Raw genomic sequence first — 21054 nt, 5'->3', positions numbered from 1 at the left:
CACTGGTTTAACAAACCAGCAGCACAAGCCCAAGTAACATACAATAAATTAAACTTTTCACTGAAGCATATTGTAAAAGTTCTTCCCTGAATCAAGTCTCAAAAAGCAAATGAAAAACGAGCTTTTCTGTAGCAAAAAGAGACAATTGTCCTCAAAAAAAAAAATGTTTAAGGAGAGAAAGAATGAATGAATGACTATCTACATAAAAGGGCATTCAACTCCGACAGAGGCAAACAGAAATGTGCTATGGGGTGGTGCCGAACTGCACCAGAACTGAGATTTATCCAGGGATTATTTAGCTAACTAAATACTAAATGGCTAAAGTCCAGGTATCAGTAAATTCTAGCTACCTAGTAAAGTTTAGTTTTATCTCATGTGAAAAATAAATCTACCTATCTATATATATTTATATAAATAAACTTATAAAAATAAATTTATATATAGATAGATTTAAAATTGACGAGTTGATCTTCCTGTGTGACAATCGCTATTAAATAAAGACATGTTTCAATTTTGGGCATTTGCTTCATCTGTGTCCCATTTAAAGCCCTCTCCTGGACCACTCATTTCACCAACGTGGTTCACCCAGATTCATCTCACGTGCCTTCTTATTATCCTATTAACACACTGCTGACGAGCAGCATACTCAGGAGATGCTAAGTTCCCTTCCCTGTTCTAAATGAGTCTGTATTAAAGAGGGAGAAAAAAAAATGATATTAATTTTCAAAGTTGGCTTAGTTATTAAGAGAGCGTGTCAGTCTGGCTCCATTCTTGCTGCCAGTGACAGAACATGCTTCCCTCTACGTGACAGCTCCTTGTATAAGCTCTCACTCATTCACTGCTACTTAGGCAGCTTTTCTGTTCTAATATTCATAGATGTCAACCGTGATGGGAAACCGCTGAAACAGTTCGGTGCTGGCAGAATGTGATTTATAAAATGATAATCTGCTGCTGGGACAGGAATTGACTGTGCCTGGTGTCATGTACAAGGGGGTCCCCGGCTGTCGGTATCAAAACGCTATCATGTAGAATGGCAGTAGGTACAGGAGCGTTTTACAGATGATGAAAAGAAATCAGTGTCACTCCTTTGGAAACCATTTTCATGAAAATTCATACGTGTCTCTTCTTGAGGAGCTCAATATTTTACAAACTAAGGTCTGTTCAAATATTTAAGTGGTTTATTCATACTTCATAAGGTTGCTTCTTCCGTCTGTACTTCATGAGCACGCATGTGAACAGGCGCTGCTGTGAATGCTCTCGGTACAAAGTGACCTCACCCTTCCAGGAGATCATTATCTGGTGCAGAGGTACTCTGCCAGATTATCAACAAATTCATGCCCAGAAATATTCATCCTCTAACCTTTGGGACAGAGGAGAACTCCCCAGGAGCTGGATGAACAGCAAGAACGAAAAGGTCACTCAGAGGATTTGAGAGATCGTGTGTTTGGGATCACAACAGGGACAGGGAAAATCCTATTAGCTGTTCAAACTGAAACCAAGTCCATCATCTTAAGAAGCCCATCCGTAAAAATGACTTCGGAACATCTTTTGGTAAAAATGCCTAAAGCCAGCTCTCCTCCATTTCAAACCCACACACTACAGAGGACACTGTGTGCTTGAGGTAGGAACAACACTCCAGTACTCTCTCAAATGCCATGCAGATGAGTGGTATTTGTGGTTATAACTGGAGGAGCTGTAGCACAGTCTCTGAAGAAGCTGCAGTGAAATAATCTTGTCCTCATGATGCTTTCCTACCCTGCTGCCTAGCCTACAAACCGTGGTGAGAGACACGGCAATCAGTGGCCTAGCAAAAAATACACTCAAAAAAATTCTGAAGGCTACTAATTGCATTGGGTTATTTCCTATAAATGTCCACGGTAAAGTACCGGTTGTTTGAATCATAAAGAGGAGAAAGGACAAATCCTGCAGCAAACGCTGTACCATAATGCAGACCGCACGTCCAGCGCAGCTTTCCTGCACCTGGCCCATTACGTAACGTGCCATCCCGAGTTACCTTTATGTGAAACTCCAGGTTTTCATCCATGGAATAGATGTGATCAAAGATGTCGTGTGCAATTCTTGGAATGATTCCCATGAGCTGGGGGTCATGCAGCTTCCCCTGCGGAGGCAGAAAGCAAACTGTAACGTGGAAAAACTGTAAAGCCTTGTTCAAACACACCTTCCTTCGGTGGGGCTCTGCAAACACGCCTGCTGCTCCGTGGGGATTTGCTTCATGTAAGTGCACATAAAAGGTGGCAGAATGATTCAAAGTTGGCGCTCCTCACCCAGCAGAGCACCTGTTTGCTTTGTCAGCCACTACCTCTCGTGCAAAGCACGCTGTCCTGCTGCTACGTACATTGCCACGCTCTGGCTTAAGGGAGAGGAACAAACACAAACAACCCACCCTGACGGTTACTGGTGCTCCCTGCTACAAATCAGCTATTTGGAAACACGTCAGAAACAAGAAGCCTTAAAGCATCGCACTTTTCTTTTGCCAATAAAAGCTAACGGGAAAGCTGCATTGTGGGGACTTGGGGATTAGAGTAATATATTCTGATTTTAGCTCGCTCGGCCTGCTGCCAGACAACTGTGCCTTACACACAGCACTGTTCCCCATGCTAATTTGCACAACTACCTTCCTCTGGTCTTTGAGGAACTAAATATGAAATAAAAACAACAAGTGCCCTGGCTGCAGGGCTCCTTTTAGTTGCGTTGCTCGATTTGAAGAAAACTCTGGTACAACAGGAAAGCTAACACCTGCTGAAAACTGAATAAAAATACCAACCTGAAATAAAAACCCTTTCTGACTACAGCATACACTGGACTGTTATTTCTACTAATTTACTGAAACTGCATAAATACGCAAGAAGAAGCATTCTAGTAAATGCTCCATCAGAGCATTGGGTCTCAAAATCATCCTTTACCTTCTGATCTTCAAGACCTTAACGCTCCAAGTATTACCGACAGCATCAGCACCATCAAGCATCTTACTCCAAACCCTGGTAGGGGATTATTAAAAATCTAATGGGTGACCATACAATTCTAAACCACGGGAACTTGGATTTGATTGGGAATTGCTAAAAATGATTAAAGAACAGGAAATGTTTAGCACCACGGGAAGAAAGCCACGCATGCAGACGTCTCCCAGTTGTGCTTGCCTGTGACTGAGGGGGGTCACACTCGGCCTTTCCTGGTGTACCACAACGTGGTCTTCCCGGGCATCCCTTCCTTTATGCTAAAGCTGCTGAAATGAAAGTCTGCTTCTAAGCATTGAACTGAAGTTGAAGGAAATTAACCACGAAGAACTGACACTCTCTTTCCCTCTATCTCCAAGCTTGAATTTAAAGCAATTACTAGGCTTCTCCCTTTGAACTACACATCTTGGGGGGAAGGAGCTGAAAGAGAGCAACCGTTTACTTTGCTGACTGCCTTCCCTATGAAGCAGCACTCAGCTGTACCTAAACCAGCAATATTTTATTCATATTGCACAAGTAACATTAACTTCTGCAGTGGAAGCAGTTAAATGCTACACCATATACAGCTCTGCTAAACCTACAAAGTCCTTGCTGTACAATATATGGTGTCCAAATTGCAGACCAAGAAAACTGGAAAAGAGGATGATGACTAAATCCCTGATGGAGGGGGGGAAATATCCTATGAGCACACTCAAAACAAAACCCAGCTCTTTGTTTTGCCTTGCCAGCAAAGACTTCATTGCACAAAGCTCAGATCCTTTATGCAACACTGGTATTGAGCAGACACCACAGCACAGCTTCGACACCATTCACTCCTCCTCGCTGGAGAAGTCCCTGATGTCCTACCAAAACCTATTGACTCCCCACCCTGTGTTACTGCACAGAGACAGCTTTCCCCAAAAGGATAAAGGAGCTTTTCCTAAACTAGGATAAGCAGAGATTTGGTGGTATTTCTCCACTGCTCATGTATGCAACCAAAGGCGTGGCCCCACTAATGCAAGAACCCCAAGCTAGCAAAGGCAGCTACAGAACCAGAGGCACAGGAGCCACACGGTGCCTCCTGCTGTGTAATGGAAAAGGGTCTCTTGGAGCGTGCCTTGGGTTGCTGGCTGAACCCCAGAGCTGTGAGAATTCAAAGATTTGTCATTTTTTTCCTGCAGAGAGGTGAGGCAAGCTGGGCACCGCTGCGCTGGGTAAACGTATCCCCAGTCACTGCCTGGGCTCCGAGGAGGTGGCAACTCAAAGTATTCAGCTACATGTCCTCCTAACCTCGGGAAGCTCTGTACTACATGCACTTTCCACTGAAGTGAAAAAGTAAGGTGATTTGTAAGGAGTGATTAGGTGTGCATGTAACTCCATCCCTGCAACTTCATGGGCTTTCTCACTATTTAAGTCAGTAGCAACATCAGTGAATCAAAGACACATCCACTGCTTTAAAAACCTGCAACTCCAGGATACATTGAAAAAACAATTGGTTTTACTTCATGATGAACAAATTACTGATTTAATAAATCAGTAATTGTACAGAGACCATAAATTGGAAGGGAAAGGTAACAGTAAGCTATTCACTGGGAAAATTGGAGAGGAAAACTCTCATGGATTTATCTGTGACCTCAGAAAGCATTTGGAGAAACGTGCTGCTGCTGTCAGGCTGACAGTGCAGTCAGTAAGCTCCCCCAAAGCACCAGGACAGAGTTCTCTGCTCATTAAAGCCTCTCATCTGAATAACAGCAACTTCCACATTTAAATACAGAAGACAGGCTGTAGCTCCTGCTGTGTAACAATTGGTTCAGGGCTGTTTCAGTTCAAGACACTGACATAACTACCATCTACAGGGCCTTACTTTAGAAAACTCTGCTAGAAGGTTAAAGCCCATTAATGTAACCTCTTGGAAATGCATATATATATTTTTAACAAGCTATCTATCCTGCTATGCAGCTTGGCAAACATTTTGTCTAGCAGAGGAGAAAGGCCCGTGTATGTCAGAAAGCCTTTCTTGGTTATATTACACAACCAGGTCCTGGGTAAGCTCCACACTGACACTGTGAAGCATTCCCCATTTCACAGAAAACCCTCCACAACAGCTTTACCTACAGGATTTAATATTTCTTCAACTTTAGACTATTTTTTCCTCCACAACACGCCACAGCAACGTTACAAGAGGATGTTAGGTTAAAAGAGGGATTAAAACCAAATACAGACTTTATTCCACTTTAAAAATGACAGCTTCTTCTTTATCAAAACAATAAAACAGACATTTTTCTACAGTAATTTTCTGTATCACAGCTTGTAATTCTGGGTATAAATTGGCTTTAGGAGATCTTTCCCCGTGCTGAGTGGAAGCACCAGCTCGAGCCCCGCAGACATTTTGCTTTAAGTACACGGAGCGGGTGGATTACTCAGTCGCTGCGCCATCTGTGAGGGCTGAGCTAGTGATTTCCCCAGCCCCACTCTCCAACGGAGGCAAGGACAGACTTAATTAGACACGAGGCATCAGTTATTGCATCCTCCAGCAAAGGAGCAACCATGGCAATTGAACAGCAATTTCATCAGGGCCTATTGCCTCCGGAGAATATTGCTTTCCATCTCCTTCAACCTTCGGGTTAGCTAGGTCAGCCGTGTTAATCACGTAGCAAAACGATCTGATGCTGTTAAACAAATGAAAGCTTTTCTTTTTTTTTTTTCCCCCCTCCTTTCATTTCATTTAGCAGTAATTCGTTGTAGATTTTCAGTTTCAAGTTCATAGATTGACTGAGACGCTGTAAGAAACACACACAGCTTGCAAAGTGCAGTGATGGAACAATCCCATGCTAGGATTAAATGTCTGAATAATCCTCCTGGTACAGGAAGAGACCAGAATATCTACATGTCTCTAGCAGAACAGTGGGGAGAAAAAAAAAAAAAGAAACCACACACATGAAAAAAAAAAACTACCCTCTTACACTTCATGTAGCAGAAATAGGAACAGAGTTAGGACTTCAGCCACCAGGAGCTGGTACCCTCCTCCCCCAGAGCAACAATTTCCAAATTCATCAATTCATCCATCTGTGCCGCAGCATGCGAGTGGTATTCCCAGGAGAGGCACACAAATGAGAAGACCGATAACCAAGCCGTGTGTTTTCACAGTCCTGCATGCAAGGGAACTCTACCCTTAGTACTGCCTTCATTTGAGGGTTAACAAATCTCACTCAAATCATTTAAAAACCAACATATCTAAACTGTTACGTCAAATATGGACAAGCTATACTTAATGCTTTTCACTCACCACTTGTTCATTTAGCTAAATACCTGTAGAGGGCTCTGGAAAAAGCTCCGTATTGAAAGAAATACCACAGCTTAAAAAGCAGCAGAAGCTCCACATACCTGTGCCTCCTTTTATATGCCACTCACAGCTCAGTGTTCCAGCTAGCAGCTTTGTTTGAGTACACGCTACGTACAATTCTACCTCTGCTACCAAAGTGATTTAATTTTGCCAACATACCTCCATAGTATGCGTTTTTCCCGATGATGTCTGGCCATAAGCGAAGATTGTACCATTGTAGCCTTCAAGAACATCTGCAAGAACGAGGAAAACAATTAAAACTCAGAATGACATCTTCAAGCTGGACTCTCAGCGCTTCGTGAGTCTTCTAAAATGCCGAAGCTCAATCAGAAAATAGTTTGTGCAATAAAGAATGGAAAAAATACACTGCAACTAGCTACCTTAAGGCAAAAAAATAACAAAATTTAAACTACAGAATTGCAGAACTACTGATGTCCCTCTCAGTTCCTTGAACAAATAACAATAATTTAAAAAAGGACAGTACGTATTATCCAATATAGCTGTGTAACATGGAAAAGAGAAAATTTAATTACCTGCATTTTAAATCATCACATATCACTGAGAAAGTTATACAAACTCACAATTTTTCTACCACTAACACCCAACAGTTCAGCCAACAACTTGGACAAGACAGAAACAGGAATTAACTTTGCTGAATATCTACCTCCATCAAGGCAGAATGAATATTTTTTATTGTATTACAGCGTAATACTTATTATAGGCGCTAGTAAAGAATGAGAAGAAACCTTCAGTCTAAAAACCAGTGGTACTAAATCCGTGCTGCTCTCACCAACCTTCTCAGAAAGACCACCCCATGGCCTGTACATACACATCTAAATTATGTATTATTATATACAATGTCATATGTATGACACGCATATATATCATCTCCTTATTTGCATCTCCCTGTGCACTTATGTAGACAGTCCAGATAAGAAGAATTGAATAAGGCACACTAGAAAAAAAAACAAACAAAAGAATGAAGAAGAAACAAATGTGAAAAAACAATGAGAGAAAAAACAAAGAAAGATGATTGCAAAGACAGTGAATGAATACAAAGGAAAGGATTAGAGTTATTTTTCAAAGGGAACCACAACATCAACCCACATTTCCACTACAGCAAGACTGAATAAGGATTTTGGAGCTCATTACATGGAGAAGGGGAGGGAGGGACTGCATGAAGGCAGAGGTTGGACCTCCTGCACGACACAGCAGTGCTTGGGCAAAGCTCCTCGGGGCCCGAGAGAGCAGTAAAGGAGGGACCTGCATCGGGACAGACAGACTCTGCTGTCTGCAGTCATACAAACTAGAGTCATCAGTCCATTTTAAGTCAATTAAAATGACATATGCAACTTTTTTCCATGAGGCCTATCAAGAAAGTAAAGCAAGCGTTTTGAAATGCCAAGGCAAAGCTGCATTCAGCCCAGGTGAGAGCACACAACAGCGGCACCCCACAAGGTGCAGGTCATGTCGAGACGTCCCCTCTGACCCCACAGTCCTTCACTAAAAAGGTCGGTGGTCGGCAGGGAAGAGAGTATTTTTGCGGCAAGGCTTGCCACGTAACAGCTAGCTCACCATCTGCCAGCTGACAAGGAGAGGAGACAGCCCCTGGTACCGACAGCCTGCTCAGAACAAGCAGGGAAAAAGCAGCAGATGAACAAAAGCGATCCCACGAAGATCACTCGGGATCTCCATGTAATTTTCTCCTCCCAGGACGCACACACAGCTCCTCACACGTGTCCTACCGTCCTCACAGCTCCCGTGCTCAGCACCACCTTGGGCCACTGTGGACCTGCCGTGGCAGATCGGCTGTCGAGCTGTTTATTTAAACCTGCGTCCATGTCTTCTGCAGCTAAAAAACGCATTTAGATGGTTCTTGTTGTCACCGTCGCTATTATAACCAGTGTTTTAGGAACTGCCAGGCCAGCTGGCGCTTCCTGCAGTAACATTAATCACAATGAAGCCATCAGGCATTCCTTGGGAGGACAATGAAAGCTGCTAACAAATGGTAACCTTGAAATGCAGGCTGAAAAAGCTTTAAATACGGCTTCAAGTGGCCAGGCACTCAGCTGATATCCCCACGTAGTAAATGACATTGGAGTGGTCCACAGAAGCAGCGCAGCCTGTTCGACATCCTTCCCTTTATTAGGCTTTGAGCTGAAAATGCAGGGTAAGGAAATGCAAGCCCAGAGCTTGAGAACATCAATCCAGGAACTTCTGCTCTCCCTCAGTCCCTCTACTTATCCTTCACCCTTCCAATCTCTCCCCTGTTTTCTTTCTTTCCACTTCTTTCTTTTCCTATCCCCTTCTTCTTCCTCCCTCCGTACCAAATTTGCCCTCCAAGGTATCTGCAAGGTCCAAGTTAACAGACACGCACACACAGAGCTATGTTTGAACTGCATTTCCAACAGGATTTTGGAAAGTTTACCTACACCAGCCTTAGGTACCCAGCTTTAGGAGGTCAGGCTTTCTATCTGGGTAATGGAAAAATCTTAGGGCACTGATTTCGGCCTTCCAAATTGCTCTCAAACAGGTTTTTATTTCTCTGACCGTTTTCAGAGGAAACCAGCCCGCAGAGGTGATGCACACACCCTCCTTGCAAGCCCCCAGAGAGCTGGGTGTTGCTTGTGAGCACAGCAGAAGCCACCACAGCCCTGCCTGGCTTCCACGCCTCTGTAACAAGGTTTGCCAAACCTCTCCGAGCTGAGCTGTGTCCCAGCAACGGGAACACTCCCTGAGCCCCACCAGTTGTTACTGAAGGCTCACCCAGCCGAAGCCAGAATCGCTGCCATTCAGCTCCCCTCCGACTCCAATCTCATGACTCATTTCCTCTCCCCAGCATCAAATAATTCAGCTCCTGGGCCTCATCCCCCTTACCTGCAAGAGGCACGTTGGTGTTCAGCACAGGCTCGTGTTGCTCTAAAAGCACGGCCCTGACCAGCCCTGACACCATTCTCACTGTTTGGATTTACAAAGAAAAGCCTCCAGGGATGGGGCAGCTTCTCTGGGCAACCTCCTCCAGAGCCTTGCCACCCTCTGAGCGAAGGATTTCCTCCCAGCTTCTAACCTAAATCCCCCCTCTGTTCATTTAACACCATTCCCCCTTGTGCTGTCACCATCCAACTGAGCAAAAAGTTGCTCTCCATGTTTTTTAAAGCCCCTTTGAGTACTGAAAAGCTGCAGGAAGCACATGCTTTTTGGGTTTTACCATACACCACAAAAAGCAAGTATTAGGGTGGAATGAGAGTCACACACACAGGAAGGGAGGAACACCCACTGCAATTCCTTCAGCCCTTTTGCATTAGTTTTTCTACACAGACAAATACATTGAAAAAAAAAAATAAGAAAAACCTGGAATTAGTAATGACAAAGCTCCAGTACAGACAGCCAAACATTTATTACCCTATCCTTAAACATTTTGAGGGACAGGCAGACACATTTGTCCTTCCCAAAGTGGCAAGGAACGCAGGCAACACCTACCTTTGACAATCGGCTTGGCACAGGCGTTATAAACTTGCTCCTGGGTTGTGTTCGGAGGTAACACTCTGTCAAAGATGTAGGGCTTCCCTTGCTGCAAGCAGAACAGAGACGTGAGAGGAGGAACGCTGAACACAGCCATGCAGACCCTACTTAAATGAAAACCCGATTCCTTCAGTCCAACCTGCACTAAACCAACACGTGGCGTCTTTCCTGTCCACGAGCATTTTTCCCAAACATAATTCAACTTGAATTGAGGATCAAAACCAGGAGGAAGATTCCAGCTATGTCACAGCTTACTCAGGAAAGTAACAGGAGCTAAAAATCACGTCAAAGGGTCCTACGCGAGAAGCTGGGACAGGGCTCCTCTGTGCAGGACCCAAGACCTGGAAGAGGTTGTATAAATAAATAATACGTAATTGCAGGCCTGGAAGGCAGGATTGATCAGATCAGAAAGCAAAGTGTTCCCAGAAGCAATTCAGGCTTTCAGCCCTCGCACAGCCCCGAGCCTCTCCCCTACAAGAGGCAGAAACCAGCTTGGCCTCCAGGAGCAGGACGCCGAGCCTCCATCCCTCTGCAAGGGTAGGGGCTGGCCAAACCTACAAGTGCCCCATCAAACCTGCCCTGTTCCCAAGCAGGAGAAACAGCTGGCCCTGTAATTTCCCCTGGAATTTGGGAGCCCAGGGATAAAGCACAAGAAATACTCGGGGCTATCCCATTCTCCTGAGGCCAGCACTGCCCTAAGGCACGGCTCTCCATCGCTGCTCCAGGAGCTGGGGGTGACCAGCACGGGGCTCCCCACCTTTCCCCCAAACCTCAGCTTTAGGTAAAACAATTCACAGCTGTTTCAGCTTCCTGCTGCCAGCCCTCTCTAACTATTTTACTGGACCTTTCCAAGCTCGTTCAGAGCTACCTTCATAATCCACTCATTTTCCTTCAGCAAAGCACTGACAAGCTTAATTAAATTAACTTTCATACGCTGCCATCCACGTCGCAGCTAGAGATCTCTGGCACACGATGGCCAAGCCACTGCAGCACGACAGGGCCTAACGAGCCCTTCCTCATCACCAGCATCACCTCCACAGCCACCTCCTAGGAGAAAGGCACTCGGGTTTGGAGGCAAGCTGGATGCAAAGTTACCCCAAATCTCTCTCGTTTTATCAGGCTGCAGCACGTCTGCTAATCCACAGCATCCCCTTACACCAACAGGGTAAGGGAACTCGAGTATATAATTTTATTTTTCGTATATAAAACTATGGAAAGGGACAGTTTAGAAAGAAAAGGCCAACAAATACTCCTTTTGTAGAAGAAAACAGAAAGAAGGGCATGGTGATTCTAGAAGACAGCCCCCTCTAAAGCAAAGCCTGGTTGTTTCAGTAGCAGCTGGGAACCCAGAGAGCGACGCATGGGGTGTTTTGTGAAAATGCAACGCAAGATTTCATCCACTCCAAAGTTGTTTAGAAGCACAGATTTTGCGTTATTTAAACAACGCACTGATTTTCTTTAAAAAGTAAAAATGCAACAAAAAACTAATGCAATCAAAGATATCCCGAGGCAGCTCCTAGAGCAGCGCTGGAAGAGGACTCAGGCAGTGACATCTCCTGGGCGAGGGGTTACAGGAGCAAACCACCAGCAGGCCAGCACCTCTGCTTACCGTGGGCATTTCTAACACCACTCAAAGCACAAAACAGGTCAGCAGATGTCTCAAAATGTGAAACAAAGCGGTTTTGGTGCAGAAAGCCCGGGTAGGATGCTGTAGGATGCTCGGTTCCAGCCAGAGAAGAGAGGTGCGACGTGGAACAGCCCCAGCTGAAGACACAGCTCCACCTTCACCCCGCCGTGCAGCGTGGTGTTCATCTTCCCCCATTAAACAGATCACTGGCAGATCTGTGGGGAGCTGCAGGGCTCAGGAGATCAGTAATGGGATACTGAGTGTGGTCAGTCATGGATTCAACTTGCTTCCTCATCCCAAATGCAGACACCAAATTGCAGCAGTGCTGGGAGGCTGGAGGTTTACAGCGCTGACGTTTGAGGACAGTAAGCATGCAATATGACGGAGACATTACCCCTCGCTGCCCCGGCCTCCCTTCAGGGAATGCCATTAAAAAGGCACAACCCAAACCAGCGAATTCATGGAGAATCCCAGCCCGACTACCTCGTGCTTCCCTCCACCTTTTGCAGTGCAAAGCGGTGCTGGAAGAGGAAGGGAAGGGGCAGCACAGAGCGCAGAGTGTTACGAGTTAGAGCTACAGAGCAATGCGTTGTGCAGCAGGGCTGGCATCACCTCCTGCTTCACAGACAGGCTGGCTGCAGCTCCATTTGTGTCGCGTGTTGGAAACGCTCGGGCCTGCAGCTCGGCACCTAGGAGCAGCCTTCGCAGGAGCTCCGAGCGCGAGGCAGGCAGAGCAATTACCCTGTCACCAATCATGCAGACGAGTTGCTCCTGGCAACAAACCTCTTCAGATGGGGACGGAGAGCAGCACAGCCTCGCCGAGGTGTGATCCTGCGCCTGAGCACAGCCGTTTGGAGGAGCTCCTGCCCCTCGCTGTCTCTCCCCCGCCGCTGTCACCGCACCTGGGGCAGGGAATGGCTCCTGGCGTGGCACGCTGCTGTGTAAGGTCCTCACTTGGCAAACGAAAGGCACGTCTAAAAGCTGGTTAGCTGGGAAGGGGGAGGGAGATCTGTGTCTGCCAGCAGGGAACCTGCACCAGCAGCAGCCTTTCCTTTGGCCTTCCATTCCCATTTCCAAGCCTCCAGCCTCCTGTCGCGCCGGTAGCGCTTCTGTTCAATTCTTTCATCCTTTCTTACCCCATTTTGCCCCGTTTCCTGCCACAGGTGGAGGCCAGAGGAGGCAGCAGCCCTCTGGGAGGAACAAAGCCAGCCAGCCCCTGCCGAGCGCCAGGCCCTGGTGCTCTTGTTGCTTATTACACTAATTTCCTCATAGATCTCATCTCATTACGTGGAGACGAAACAGCTCCATCAGCTCCAGGGAACGTGGAGGAAAAGGACATCACCGAGCTGGCTAACACACGGGAACAAAGATTTTAATTTCATCCTGAAATGTGCTGCTTGGACCTTCTGCAATTATTGCTCTTTAAGCACGGGACACATCTCCTGGCACGTCACCCTTCCTGTGGCTAAAAACGTCCTGACAGCACACCTGAACCACACACCCCTTCCTACAGCACAGAAGGAGATCAGAGCAGCCCCAGCGTTGGCACTTTGTTCCTTAGCTGCTTCTGGACCCAGCGTGGCACCGGAGATGGAGGTGCCACAGCCTCCAAAGCACGCCCTGTAAATCCAGCACCCACACCTCTCATGCAAATCACGATTCTTGCTCCTATTCTCCAGCAGAAAGACACAAAACCTGTAAGATGTAGGACTGTCAAGTGGCAGCAAGTCAGGACAGGGACCACAACCCATACAGCCTCTTCTTTGCACCCACAGCGGCTGTTGCTCCTCCTCTGCAGTCCCTTACGCTCACCATTTGGCACCATTTCCCCAAAAACCACATCCCTATTACTGAAGCCACAGAGGTGCCCGCCTCCCCAGCTCCAGTGGGTATCCAGCTGATAACCCCGAGGTCCCCAAACCTCCTAAACCCACACAGCACATGAAGAGCAGCAGACCAAACAAAGGTTTAAGACCATGCCCTACCTTGCTCCCTCCCTGGGAGCCAGCAGTCGCAGATGGCACGGGTAAAATAAATTGTTGACGCTGGCAAGGGCTTTGTTTGAGGCTCGTGGCTATGGTTATTTTATAGTACTTGGAAAATCTGGGCTGCACACAGAGAAAGCAAGGGACAGAAGGAATCCCCTGTGACCAGGAGGAGCAGGCATCTTGCTCAAGCAGAAAGAAATTGTGCTTCAGTACAGCAAGATGCACTTGGCTTTTAGGTTTGCTTGCGTCACCAAACTGCTTTCCTTTGAAGTTACATCGTTTAAGGTACCATAAAGTGGGAAATAACCAAGCACCTATTCCAGAGCAACCTATCCACAACTCAACCCCCAACTCTCCTTAGCAGCAATGATCTGTTCCCAAAAACGAGGCGGTAACAAAACCTCAGAGCCCTTTAAGCGTTACCACAGCTCTCTGCTGGCCTAAATGCAGAGATTCGAGCAATTCAGAGCCGTGCAGCTGAGACAAGAGATTACAACTGCTGAAAAAAGCAGAGTTCTGCCAGCAGCACTGCTATAAATATTCCCTAACCCAGTTACCCCGATTCAGACCCCGGGCCCCGCACGTCCCGCACCGGCTGGAAGCACGACCTGGCAGCCACAGCCACGCCTGGGCACCAGGGACTTGGTTTCTCTGGAGGCTGACCTTAAAAACCAACTCTCAGCCCCCAAAATGAGAGGTGTTCTTACCTCACGGGCTGCCACAAGGGCAATTCAGTTGTGAGTGCAAGTGGGAGATGGATTTGGGATCACGGTGTCCGGGAGACCCTTCTGGCCCCGTGAGCACGAGGCAGTGGCGTGAGGTTTCAGCCAGCAGGGAGCGAAGCACTGAAAGAACGAATCCCTTTTTTTTTGCACAGACATCCAAGAGGACCACTATTAAATATTTAAGCCCTCATCTCTTAACACTCCTTTCTCAGGAGGGGAAGATCCAGCGCTCCTGTTTTCACTTCGGCTCCAACGCATGGTTTGAAAACGCGCATTTTCCGAGACTGTCAGGGGAGCAATTATCGGTATTGTAACGGGAATTTGGCAACAGTCACATGCATTTCCAGAACTTCCCATAAGAAGTCAAGATCCAAAGAGGCCATAAATATATAAATATATATATACAGACGGCCTGGCTCTTTCCCATGGACAGAGAAGGACAGGAACCCATCAGCAACACCACACCCGCGCCTCCACGCCTCTGGGGCTCTGAAGGAGTCCATTTAGGATGCTTGGAGGTGAAAGCATCTCCAACGAGGCAGGACACAAAGCTCCCAGTCTGCCCCAAACACCGCTAAATCCACCTGTATCAGACCAGGAGGGCACTCCCCGAGACGAATCCCAACAGCAGTGGAAAAAACACGGCATGGAGACAGCGACACGAGGCTTCCCGGCATTTTCACACCCGATTTCTCACCATTTAGAAAACAGAAAAGCGCCTACAACTTCATCCAAGAAGTCCACAATTATCTGCGTTGAATAATCTTCCCCAAACCCAGCACCTGGGGGCAAGATTCAACAAACATCCTTCCCTCGAGAGGTGAGGCAGAGGAAATTTCAGGAGAAACACGCAAACAGAGCTTGCTTCAGTGCTTCGTGGAAGCATCGCTGTGTCAAGACATAAACCTACTTTGTTTGTTGATAATTAGATGCAGTTTTCATTCTCCAGCCAACACACTGTAAAAAAAAGCAGCAGAGAACTCCTCCACCAGCTACCTCGTCTGATCTATCGGCTTCCTCTTCTTCCTGAGACACCGAGAGGCTCAAGGTGCTGCGAGAAATCACCCAAAAAATAACTCCAGGTGCCAGATCTGCAAGTCCTGTGCTGTTTCTCTGGAAATAGCCTGACCTGGAAGCAACAGAGCCCAGAGTCCCGGGTGCAGCTATCCACGGGAGAAGAAAATGCAGCAGGTTAGGGACGGCTGCAAGCGGCGTTGGGTACAGCCCAACAAGGCTGTGAGAAGGAAGGCAGCAGGAAAAACGCGCTCCTGGGTACGGCAGCCAGCAGGATCGATCAGAAAGTCACCTTGAGGCTGCGGAGCGGCAGGAACATAAAACGAAGCGGCAGGCTGGGGAGGCTGGTGGAGCTAACCGCAACAGCAAGCGATGGATTTGCCACTGCCGCCTTTCTCTGCCATGATAAAGAAGATCAGATACAGATCATAGGCTTCTGCATCAAAAACCTTGAAGTAGAATCAAAACACACCGGTGTTTTTTTTTCTGTTTATCTTCTGAGCCACAGACCAACTTAGGTAAGGCATTTTCATCTTCCTGCTCTACTCAGATCGCCCCTGCTTCCCTCTGTTGCACGTGTGAAGCAGATAAAAGAGGTGAGGATGTAAAGCAGCGGGTCACATCCCAACTCCGACGTGTTTAACTGGTTTGGACGCAGTTAGGATGCTGCCCCGGGACTTTCCTGCTGAGGAGCTCTGAAAGCCACGACCACGGGCCTTGCAGAGATGCAGCTTCATCCGTGACGTTAAAGAGAAACTCAGGGCTGCTGTTAAACTTCCTTCATTGCTGCTCGTTTTCAAGTTCTGATCTTCAATTCTCGTTGCAAAAAATTGCTCAAAGCATAAAATAGGCTAATGGGAAAGGATGGTGGGAGGTTCAGAAACCAAGCATTTCCCCGTGATCATCTTTTAGGAAGAAGAAGTAAATGTATTCACGCTCACATGCCAGAAAAGAATAGACGTTTCCTTTCAGTAATTCGGATTTTATTTTTTTCTGATGCGATGACAGACCTCCTGTGAGGTTTTATGTTTGCCTGTTTTAATTCTAACAGCACCCCTTTCTCTCCAATAGTTTACGCAACAAAAACAGAAGCTGCATTGCAGTGTTTTCCCAATGCTATAGGAAAACAAACAAACAAACCAAACCCGCTCGGTTCCGGGTTATTTTTGCTTTCTGTGATGCTTCTGGAGACTCAAACACTGCTTTTCTGGAAGGAAGTCTGCTCTGGTAGGATCCTGCACGGCCCCAAGACTCCTTCCCCCTCCCTCCGCCACTCTTGCCGGCGCGAGGCAGTCACGGCGAGGCAGCAGATCAGCAGCAGATCAGCAGCAGATAACGCCACCCGCGCTGCCTGCCGCTGCCACACTGCAGTGCTTGCAGCCTAGCTCAAGTTACAGCACAGCCCCGGCAGCCAAGCGCTGCGAAGGAAGATGACAAAGAACACGAAACAATTTCTACCTTCGCTGACACGGGCAGAACTGCAGGGAGCTACAAACGTCCCCACATCCCCAGCCGGGTGGATCCCTGCTGAAAAAGGAGCAGGGCTTTGAGGACGTGTTTTAGGACTGCGATGCACACCTCCACCAGACCCGTCTTTCGCTCTGTGGCTGCGGGGAAAGGCGCACCCCGAGCTCCAGGACAGATTTTCAAGATGGCAAGCAACCTCAGGACTGCTCCTGCCAACCTGAACCCCCATAAAAATAAAGCTGTACGTGTGCTTACACAGACAAACAAACAAACATGCTTTCTGGCTTCTCATTAGGGATTTTTCTACACTCCCACAGCAGGAAATTGCCGGCTGCTGCTTTTTTTTTTTTTTCCTTTTTACCTTTACTAAAGGCGCTACCTCCTGCCCGCAAGACAATCACAAAGCATCGCGGTTGCCGTCCTCCCAGGCAGCAGCACGATATCCACAAAGATGCATTTTGTACCTGCGCCTTCGCACAGGCAGGGAAAAAAAAAGGGATCGCGGGTTCTCCTGCCTGAAAAAATGACGTTGTCAGAGGGATATGGGGCTGATGGCTGAACACCGGCATGCTGGGACCCAGTGATCGGGGTCTTTTCCAACCTTAATGATCCCAGGGTGCGTTTTAATCTAGTTTTGATGCACATGAGGGCTTGCTTTAGGGGAAAAAAAAAGGATGAGCTGGCTCCTGAAGCAGCCCAGGAGGCAGCCTGTGGGTGATGCTGGCGGTAGGGATGGATGGAGGAGGCGATCCCAGAGCTGAGGCACCAGCGCGAGGCGAGGGACCGGGGAGCCATTCCGCAAGCGGCTCCGTTTTGCCCTCATTTCCCCATAATTACTTCAGACGGTGCTTTTTTTTTTTTGAATTTTGCACCAAACTGGCTGCTTTGATAAGCGCCTTCGTGCCCAAATGCTTCGTGAGGCAGCGATGCGCGAGGCAAGCCTCGGCCCCCGGCTTTGTGTCGCCCCTTGCCAGGCTCCACTGCAACCCCACTGAGACCCCCAGGAGCCCCCCAAGACCCCCCAAAACCCCCCCAGGACCCCTTGAGAGCCTCCCAGGACCCCAGAGGATCCCTCAGAAGCCCCCAGGAACCCCCCCAGGACCCCTCAGGATGCAACCAAGACCCCTCAGGATCCCCTCAGGACCCCTCAGACCCCTCCCCGGGACCCCCCCCCGAGCCGTGCCGCACTCACCCCGACGAGCACCGTGTCCTCGCCCTTGAACTTGGGGATGAACCTGTCGCCCCGCAGCACCTCGGCCTCGTTGAGGGGCCGAAAGCGGCACATCACCTTGATGCTGCACTCCGCCGGGTCCGCCATGGCGGGGCAGCGCCCCGGCGGGCAGGTGCCGCTGCCGCAGCCTCCCCGCTACCGACGGCCTCAAAAGGGCCGTGAAGGGGCCGAGAGGGACCGAGAGGAGCCCGATGAGGGGGCCGCGGACCCCGCTCGCCCCCCGGCTCGGCTGCGGCTGCCGAGGGCTGAGGGCAGCGGGCGAGCGGCGGGCGCGGAGCCGCCGCCCCCTCAGCGCCCCCCGGGCTTTGTGGCCGCGCCGCAGTCCCGCGGCCCCGCCCAGCGCTGGGCACGCCGGGACGTGTAGTCTGTCAGGAGCCCCAAAACGGCCCCAATCGACCCCAAAAGTGCCCCCATCGACCCCCACAACCGCCCCCTCTTTTGGGGGAGGTTTAGCCTTTTGTCCTCGATAAGGGTAGGGCGGTAATCTGCCCCCCCAACCGTTGTCCTCCTAACTCTAAAGCTGCTTTGCTTTGGGGTGCTTTGTTTCTGTCAGGGTCCCCTTTTTAAATGTGTGTCCTCCTTTCTGAATCAACGTTGTTCCCTGCCCTAAGAGAGAGGAACAAAGAAATAGCACCATAAGGCTGCTCTTTTTCCAGCCAGGAAGGGTTCTGGCTTGTGGCAAAGGATGCTCACCCAGCCCTGCTTCCCGTTACCTTCATTTGCTATGACACAAAGCAGAAGGAAAGCAAAGCCCCGACCTTGGTAAATTACCAAGAAGTTTGTCACGCTGCAGCCTGTGAATCAGCATCGGGGAAAGGCAAAGCCTGGAGCCTGCTCCTTCCCCTCAGGGTTGGTGCTGCCTGCCCTCGGTTCCCATCCTTTCTGTACCAGCCTTCAGCTGGCGGCCAAGATTAGTTCACTTCACTGCACTAAAGTTGCCCAAAATAGTTTAATCTACCACCTTTAGTCTCCTCCTCCATCCTTCTCTCCCCACAGGTAGCATAACTGCTTAAAGAGATTAGTTTAGGGAAAGCAGGGGCCATACCCCCAGCTTTAACAGCTCCAAGTGACTGGTGGAGCTGGATTCCTCCAAAAAATTTCAGTGAATAAAGAGGACCCCTTTCATTGAATTAGCCTCCCTCAAACACATTGACAGGGATCAGTTCTTTAGTATTGCTACAGATTCCCCATTTTTTCCAGCCACGGTGGTTGTCCTCATTACCTGGTGTGGATAGAAGAGCAGGTGAGGTATGTGGCTCTCCTGCCCTTCTTAAAAGTAATTACATGAAGGAGAGTTAGCCATGTGCAGCACATGATAAGGCATTATTATAATATGTGATTTATTCCGATGGATTACCAATTATTTAGTCCTTTTCTTTCCCTTATGTTCCAAGCTCTTACCCTGAATAGCAAATTGGTAAGTCATAACAAGTAGGAGCTTAGTCATAAAAGAATTAATGAATTAAGCCGTATTTTCCTCTGTTATCAGGAGCTCATTGTGAAGCAAGATAGGCAAATCTCTATTTTCCTGTTGGAGTAGGTATAATCTGCCATCAGTAAGAATGCACTGAAGACACTGAAGAGCCATCTTTTCTTAGCAATATTGTCAGAAATAATATCACGTTGCCTGTATTGCAGATAAGACCGTATTGTCCCAAACCTGCTCTTTTTACTACTTGACCAGATTACTGTGAGTTGAACAGCCTAGCAGGCACAGGGGTTTTCAATTCGATTCAGGAATGACCAGAACTGCCTGCAGCTTGAGAGCTTCCAGTTTGTTCTGGACACCCTCCTACCTCAGAGCCTTCAGTGATAGGAGGTATGATCTACAGTTTACTGGGAAATTACATCACGAAAAACATGACCTAGGATGACGTGAAAAAGCATTCATGCTCCACTCATTCAATCTTAAGCAGTATCACTATTTATTTCCCTCCTTTCTGAAGCTCTGCCCTTTTTTCAGATTGTATACTTAGAACAAACACCACTGGAGCTGTGCTCTGCTTGGCTTTATTGAGCCACAATGCATCAGGATACAAGATTATTTTCTTGCTGCCTGCACCACAAAAGTAAAAGAATACAAACCCTTCCTATGACTGTGGGGCAGGTTCTTCAGCTAGGTATTAAGCCCATGGCTAAAATCACCTTGGCAGAGTTAGAAATTGTTTGACAGCAAGTTCTGACTGTTCCTGAAGAATTTCTTAAGCCAACCTCAGCTGGGAGGGTTCACTAAATGTCCCAGGATGGCAGAGATCTCCAGAAGGAGTAACAAATCACCTCCCCTAGGATGGGGGCAAAACCACAAGAAAACAGAATTTCATTTTTCTGTAGATAACCCACCAATATGACCAAGGTGGTAAGAAAACCCAAAAGAAGGCAGCCCTGTGACAGAGATACTGAACAGCAGCAAAACGTGGATTCTGCCAGGGAGATGGTCCCACGGGAGTAAGGGAATAGACACCTGGGCATTTCAGAAGTGGAAAAACAATTTCCTATCCGCAGAGCCAACAGAATATTGCTTACTTTCACTGCTTCTGGGCTCCAGGAATGAGCTGTGGAGCTGGGAGATGAAAGAGCTTCAGGAGAAAAAGAATAACAAGGTTGAATTTCTGCTGTCTTTAACATCTCAGTGCAACAAACAGACATCAGTATTGGCCAGTGGAGTAACTTATCAGCAGGGAGAGCAGTTTTAATGTAGATTCCATTGATCCTTGTGCCTCAGCAACAGCCATCAAGATGAAATGTGATGTTCATCAGTGCTGAGAAGCATCTGTGGGAAAAGAGGTGGCAAAGGATTTCTTGCAGGAGGTACCAAGAGGGCTGGGATCCCCAGAACAAAAGGAAATTTAAGTGTTGAGGGTGGTTACTGTCCCACAGACACAAGACACTGTTAGATATGCATCAGGAAAAATGCTTACAAACCCAGAACATGTGTTTTACAGGGAACGAATAAATAAATAAGCCAAGGATTGAAGAGCAGGCAACGGAGTGAGCCAAGAAGTGCTGAGAAGGCAGCTAGGAGGAACTGAGGTACAGAAACAATCTGCTTCCCCGTGCATCACCAAAGGCAAGGAGGCCTGGTAATAGCTCAGGAGATTTTGGGCTACAGACCATTTGTCCAAGCAAGCTACAAGTTTAATAACAAGATATATGGGATGTGCATAACTAACACTTGGTCACCCG

The 21054-nt window shown here is 47.8% G+C and overlaps 1 protein-coding gene across 1 annotated transcript in view; it reads right to left on the bottom strand.

Moving 5' to 3' along the window:
* The window catches only part of KIF5C (kinesin family member 5C), a 58810-nt gene extending 40691 nt beyond the window's left edge, over positions 1 to 18119 (bottom strand). The window contains exons 1-4 of the mRNA XM_032190417.1: positions 17833 to 18119; positions 9778 to 9868; positions 6457 to 6530; positions 2015 to 2119 (exon numbers count right to left, since the gene is read on the bottom strand). Coding sequence (XP_032046308.1) covers positions 2015 to 2119; positions 6457 to 6530; positions 9778 to 9868; positions 17833 to 17958 — 396 coding nt within the window. The 5' untranslated portion in view covers positions 17959 to 18119. The remainder of the gene's footprint in view (positions 1 to 2014; positions 2120 to 6456; positions 6531 to 9777; positions 9869 to 17832) is intronic.
* Between the last annotated feature and the right edge of the window lie 2935 nt (positions 18120 to 21054).

This window comes from Aythya fuligula, chromosome 6, assembly GCF_009819795.1.
Source record: "Aythya fuligula isolate bAytFul2 chromosome 6, bAytFul2.pri, whole genome shotgun sequence".
In the NCBI taxonomy this organism is placed as follows: Eukaryota; Metazoa; Chordata; class Aves; order Anseriformes; family Anatidae; genus Aythya; species Aythya fuligula.
Note: the sequence above shows the minus strand (reverse complement) of the source record. Positions and strands in the feature narration are given on the sequence as shown.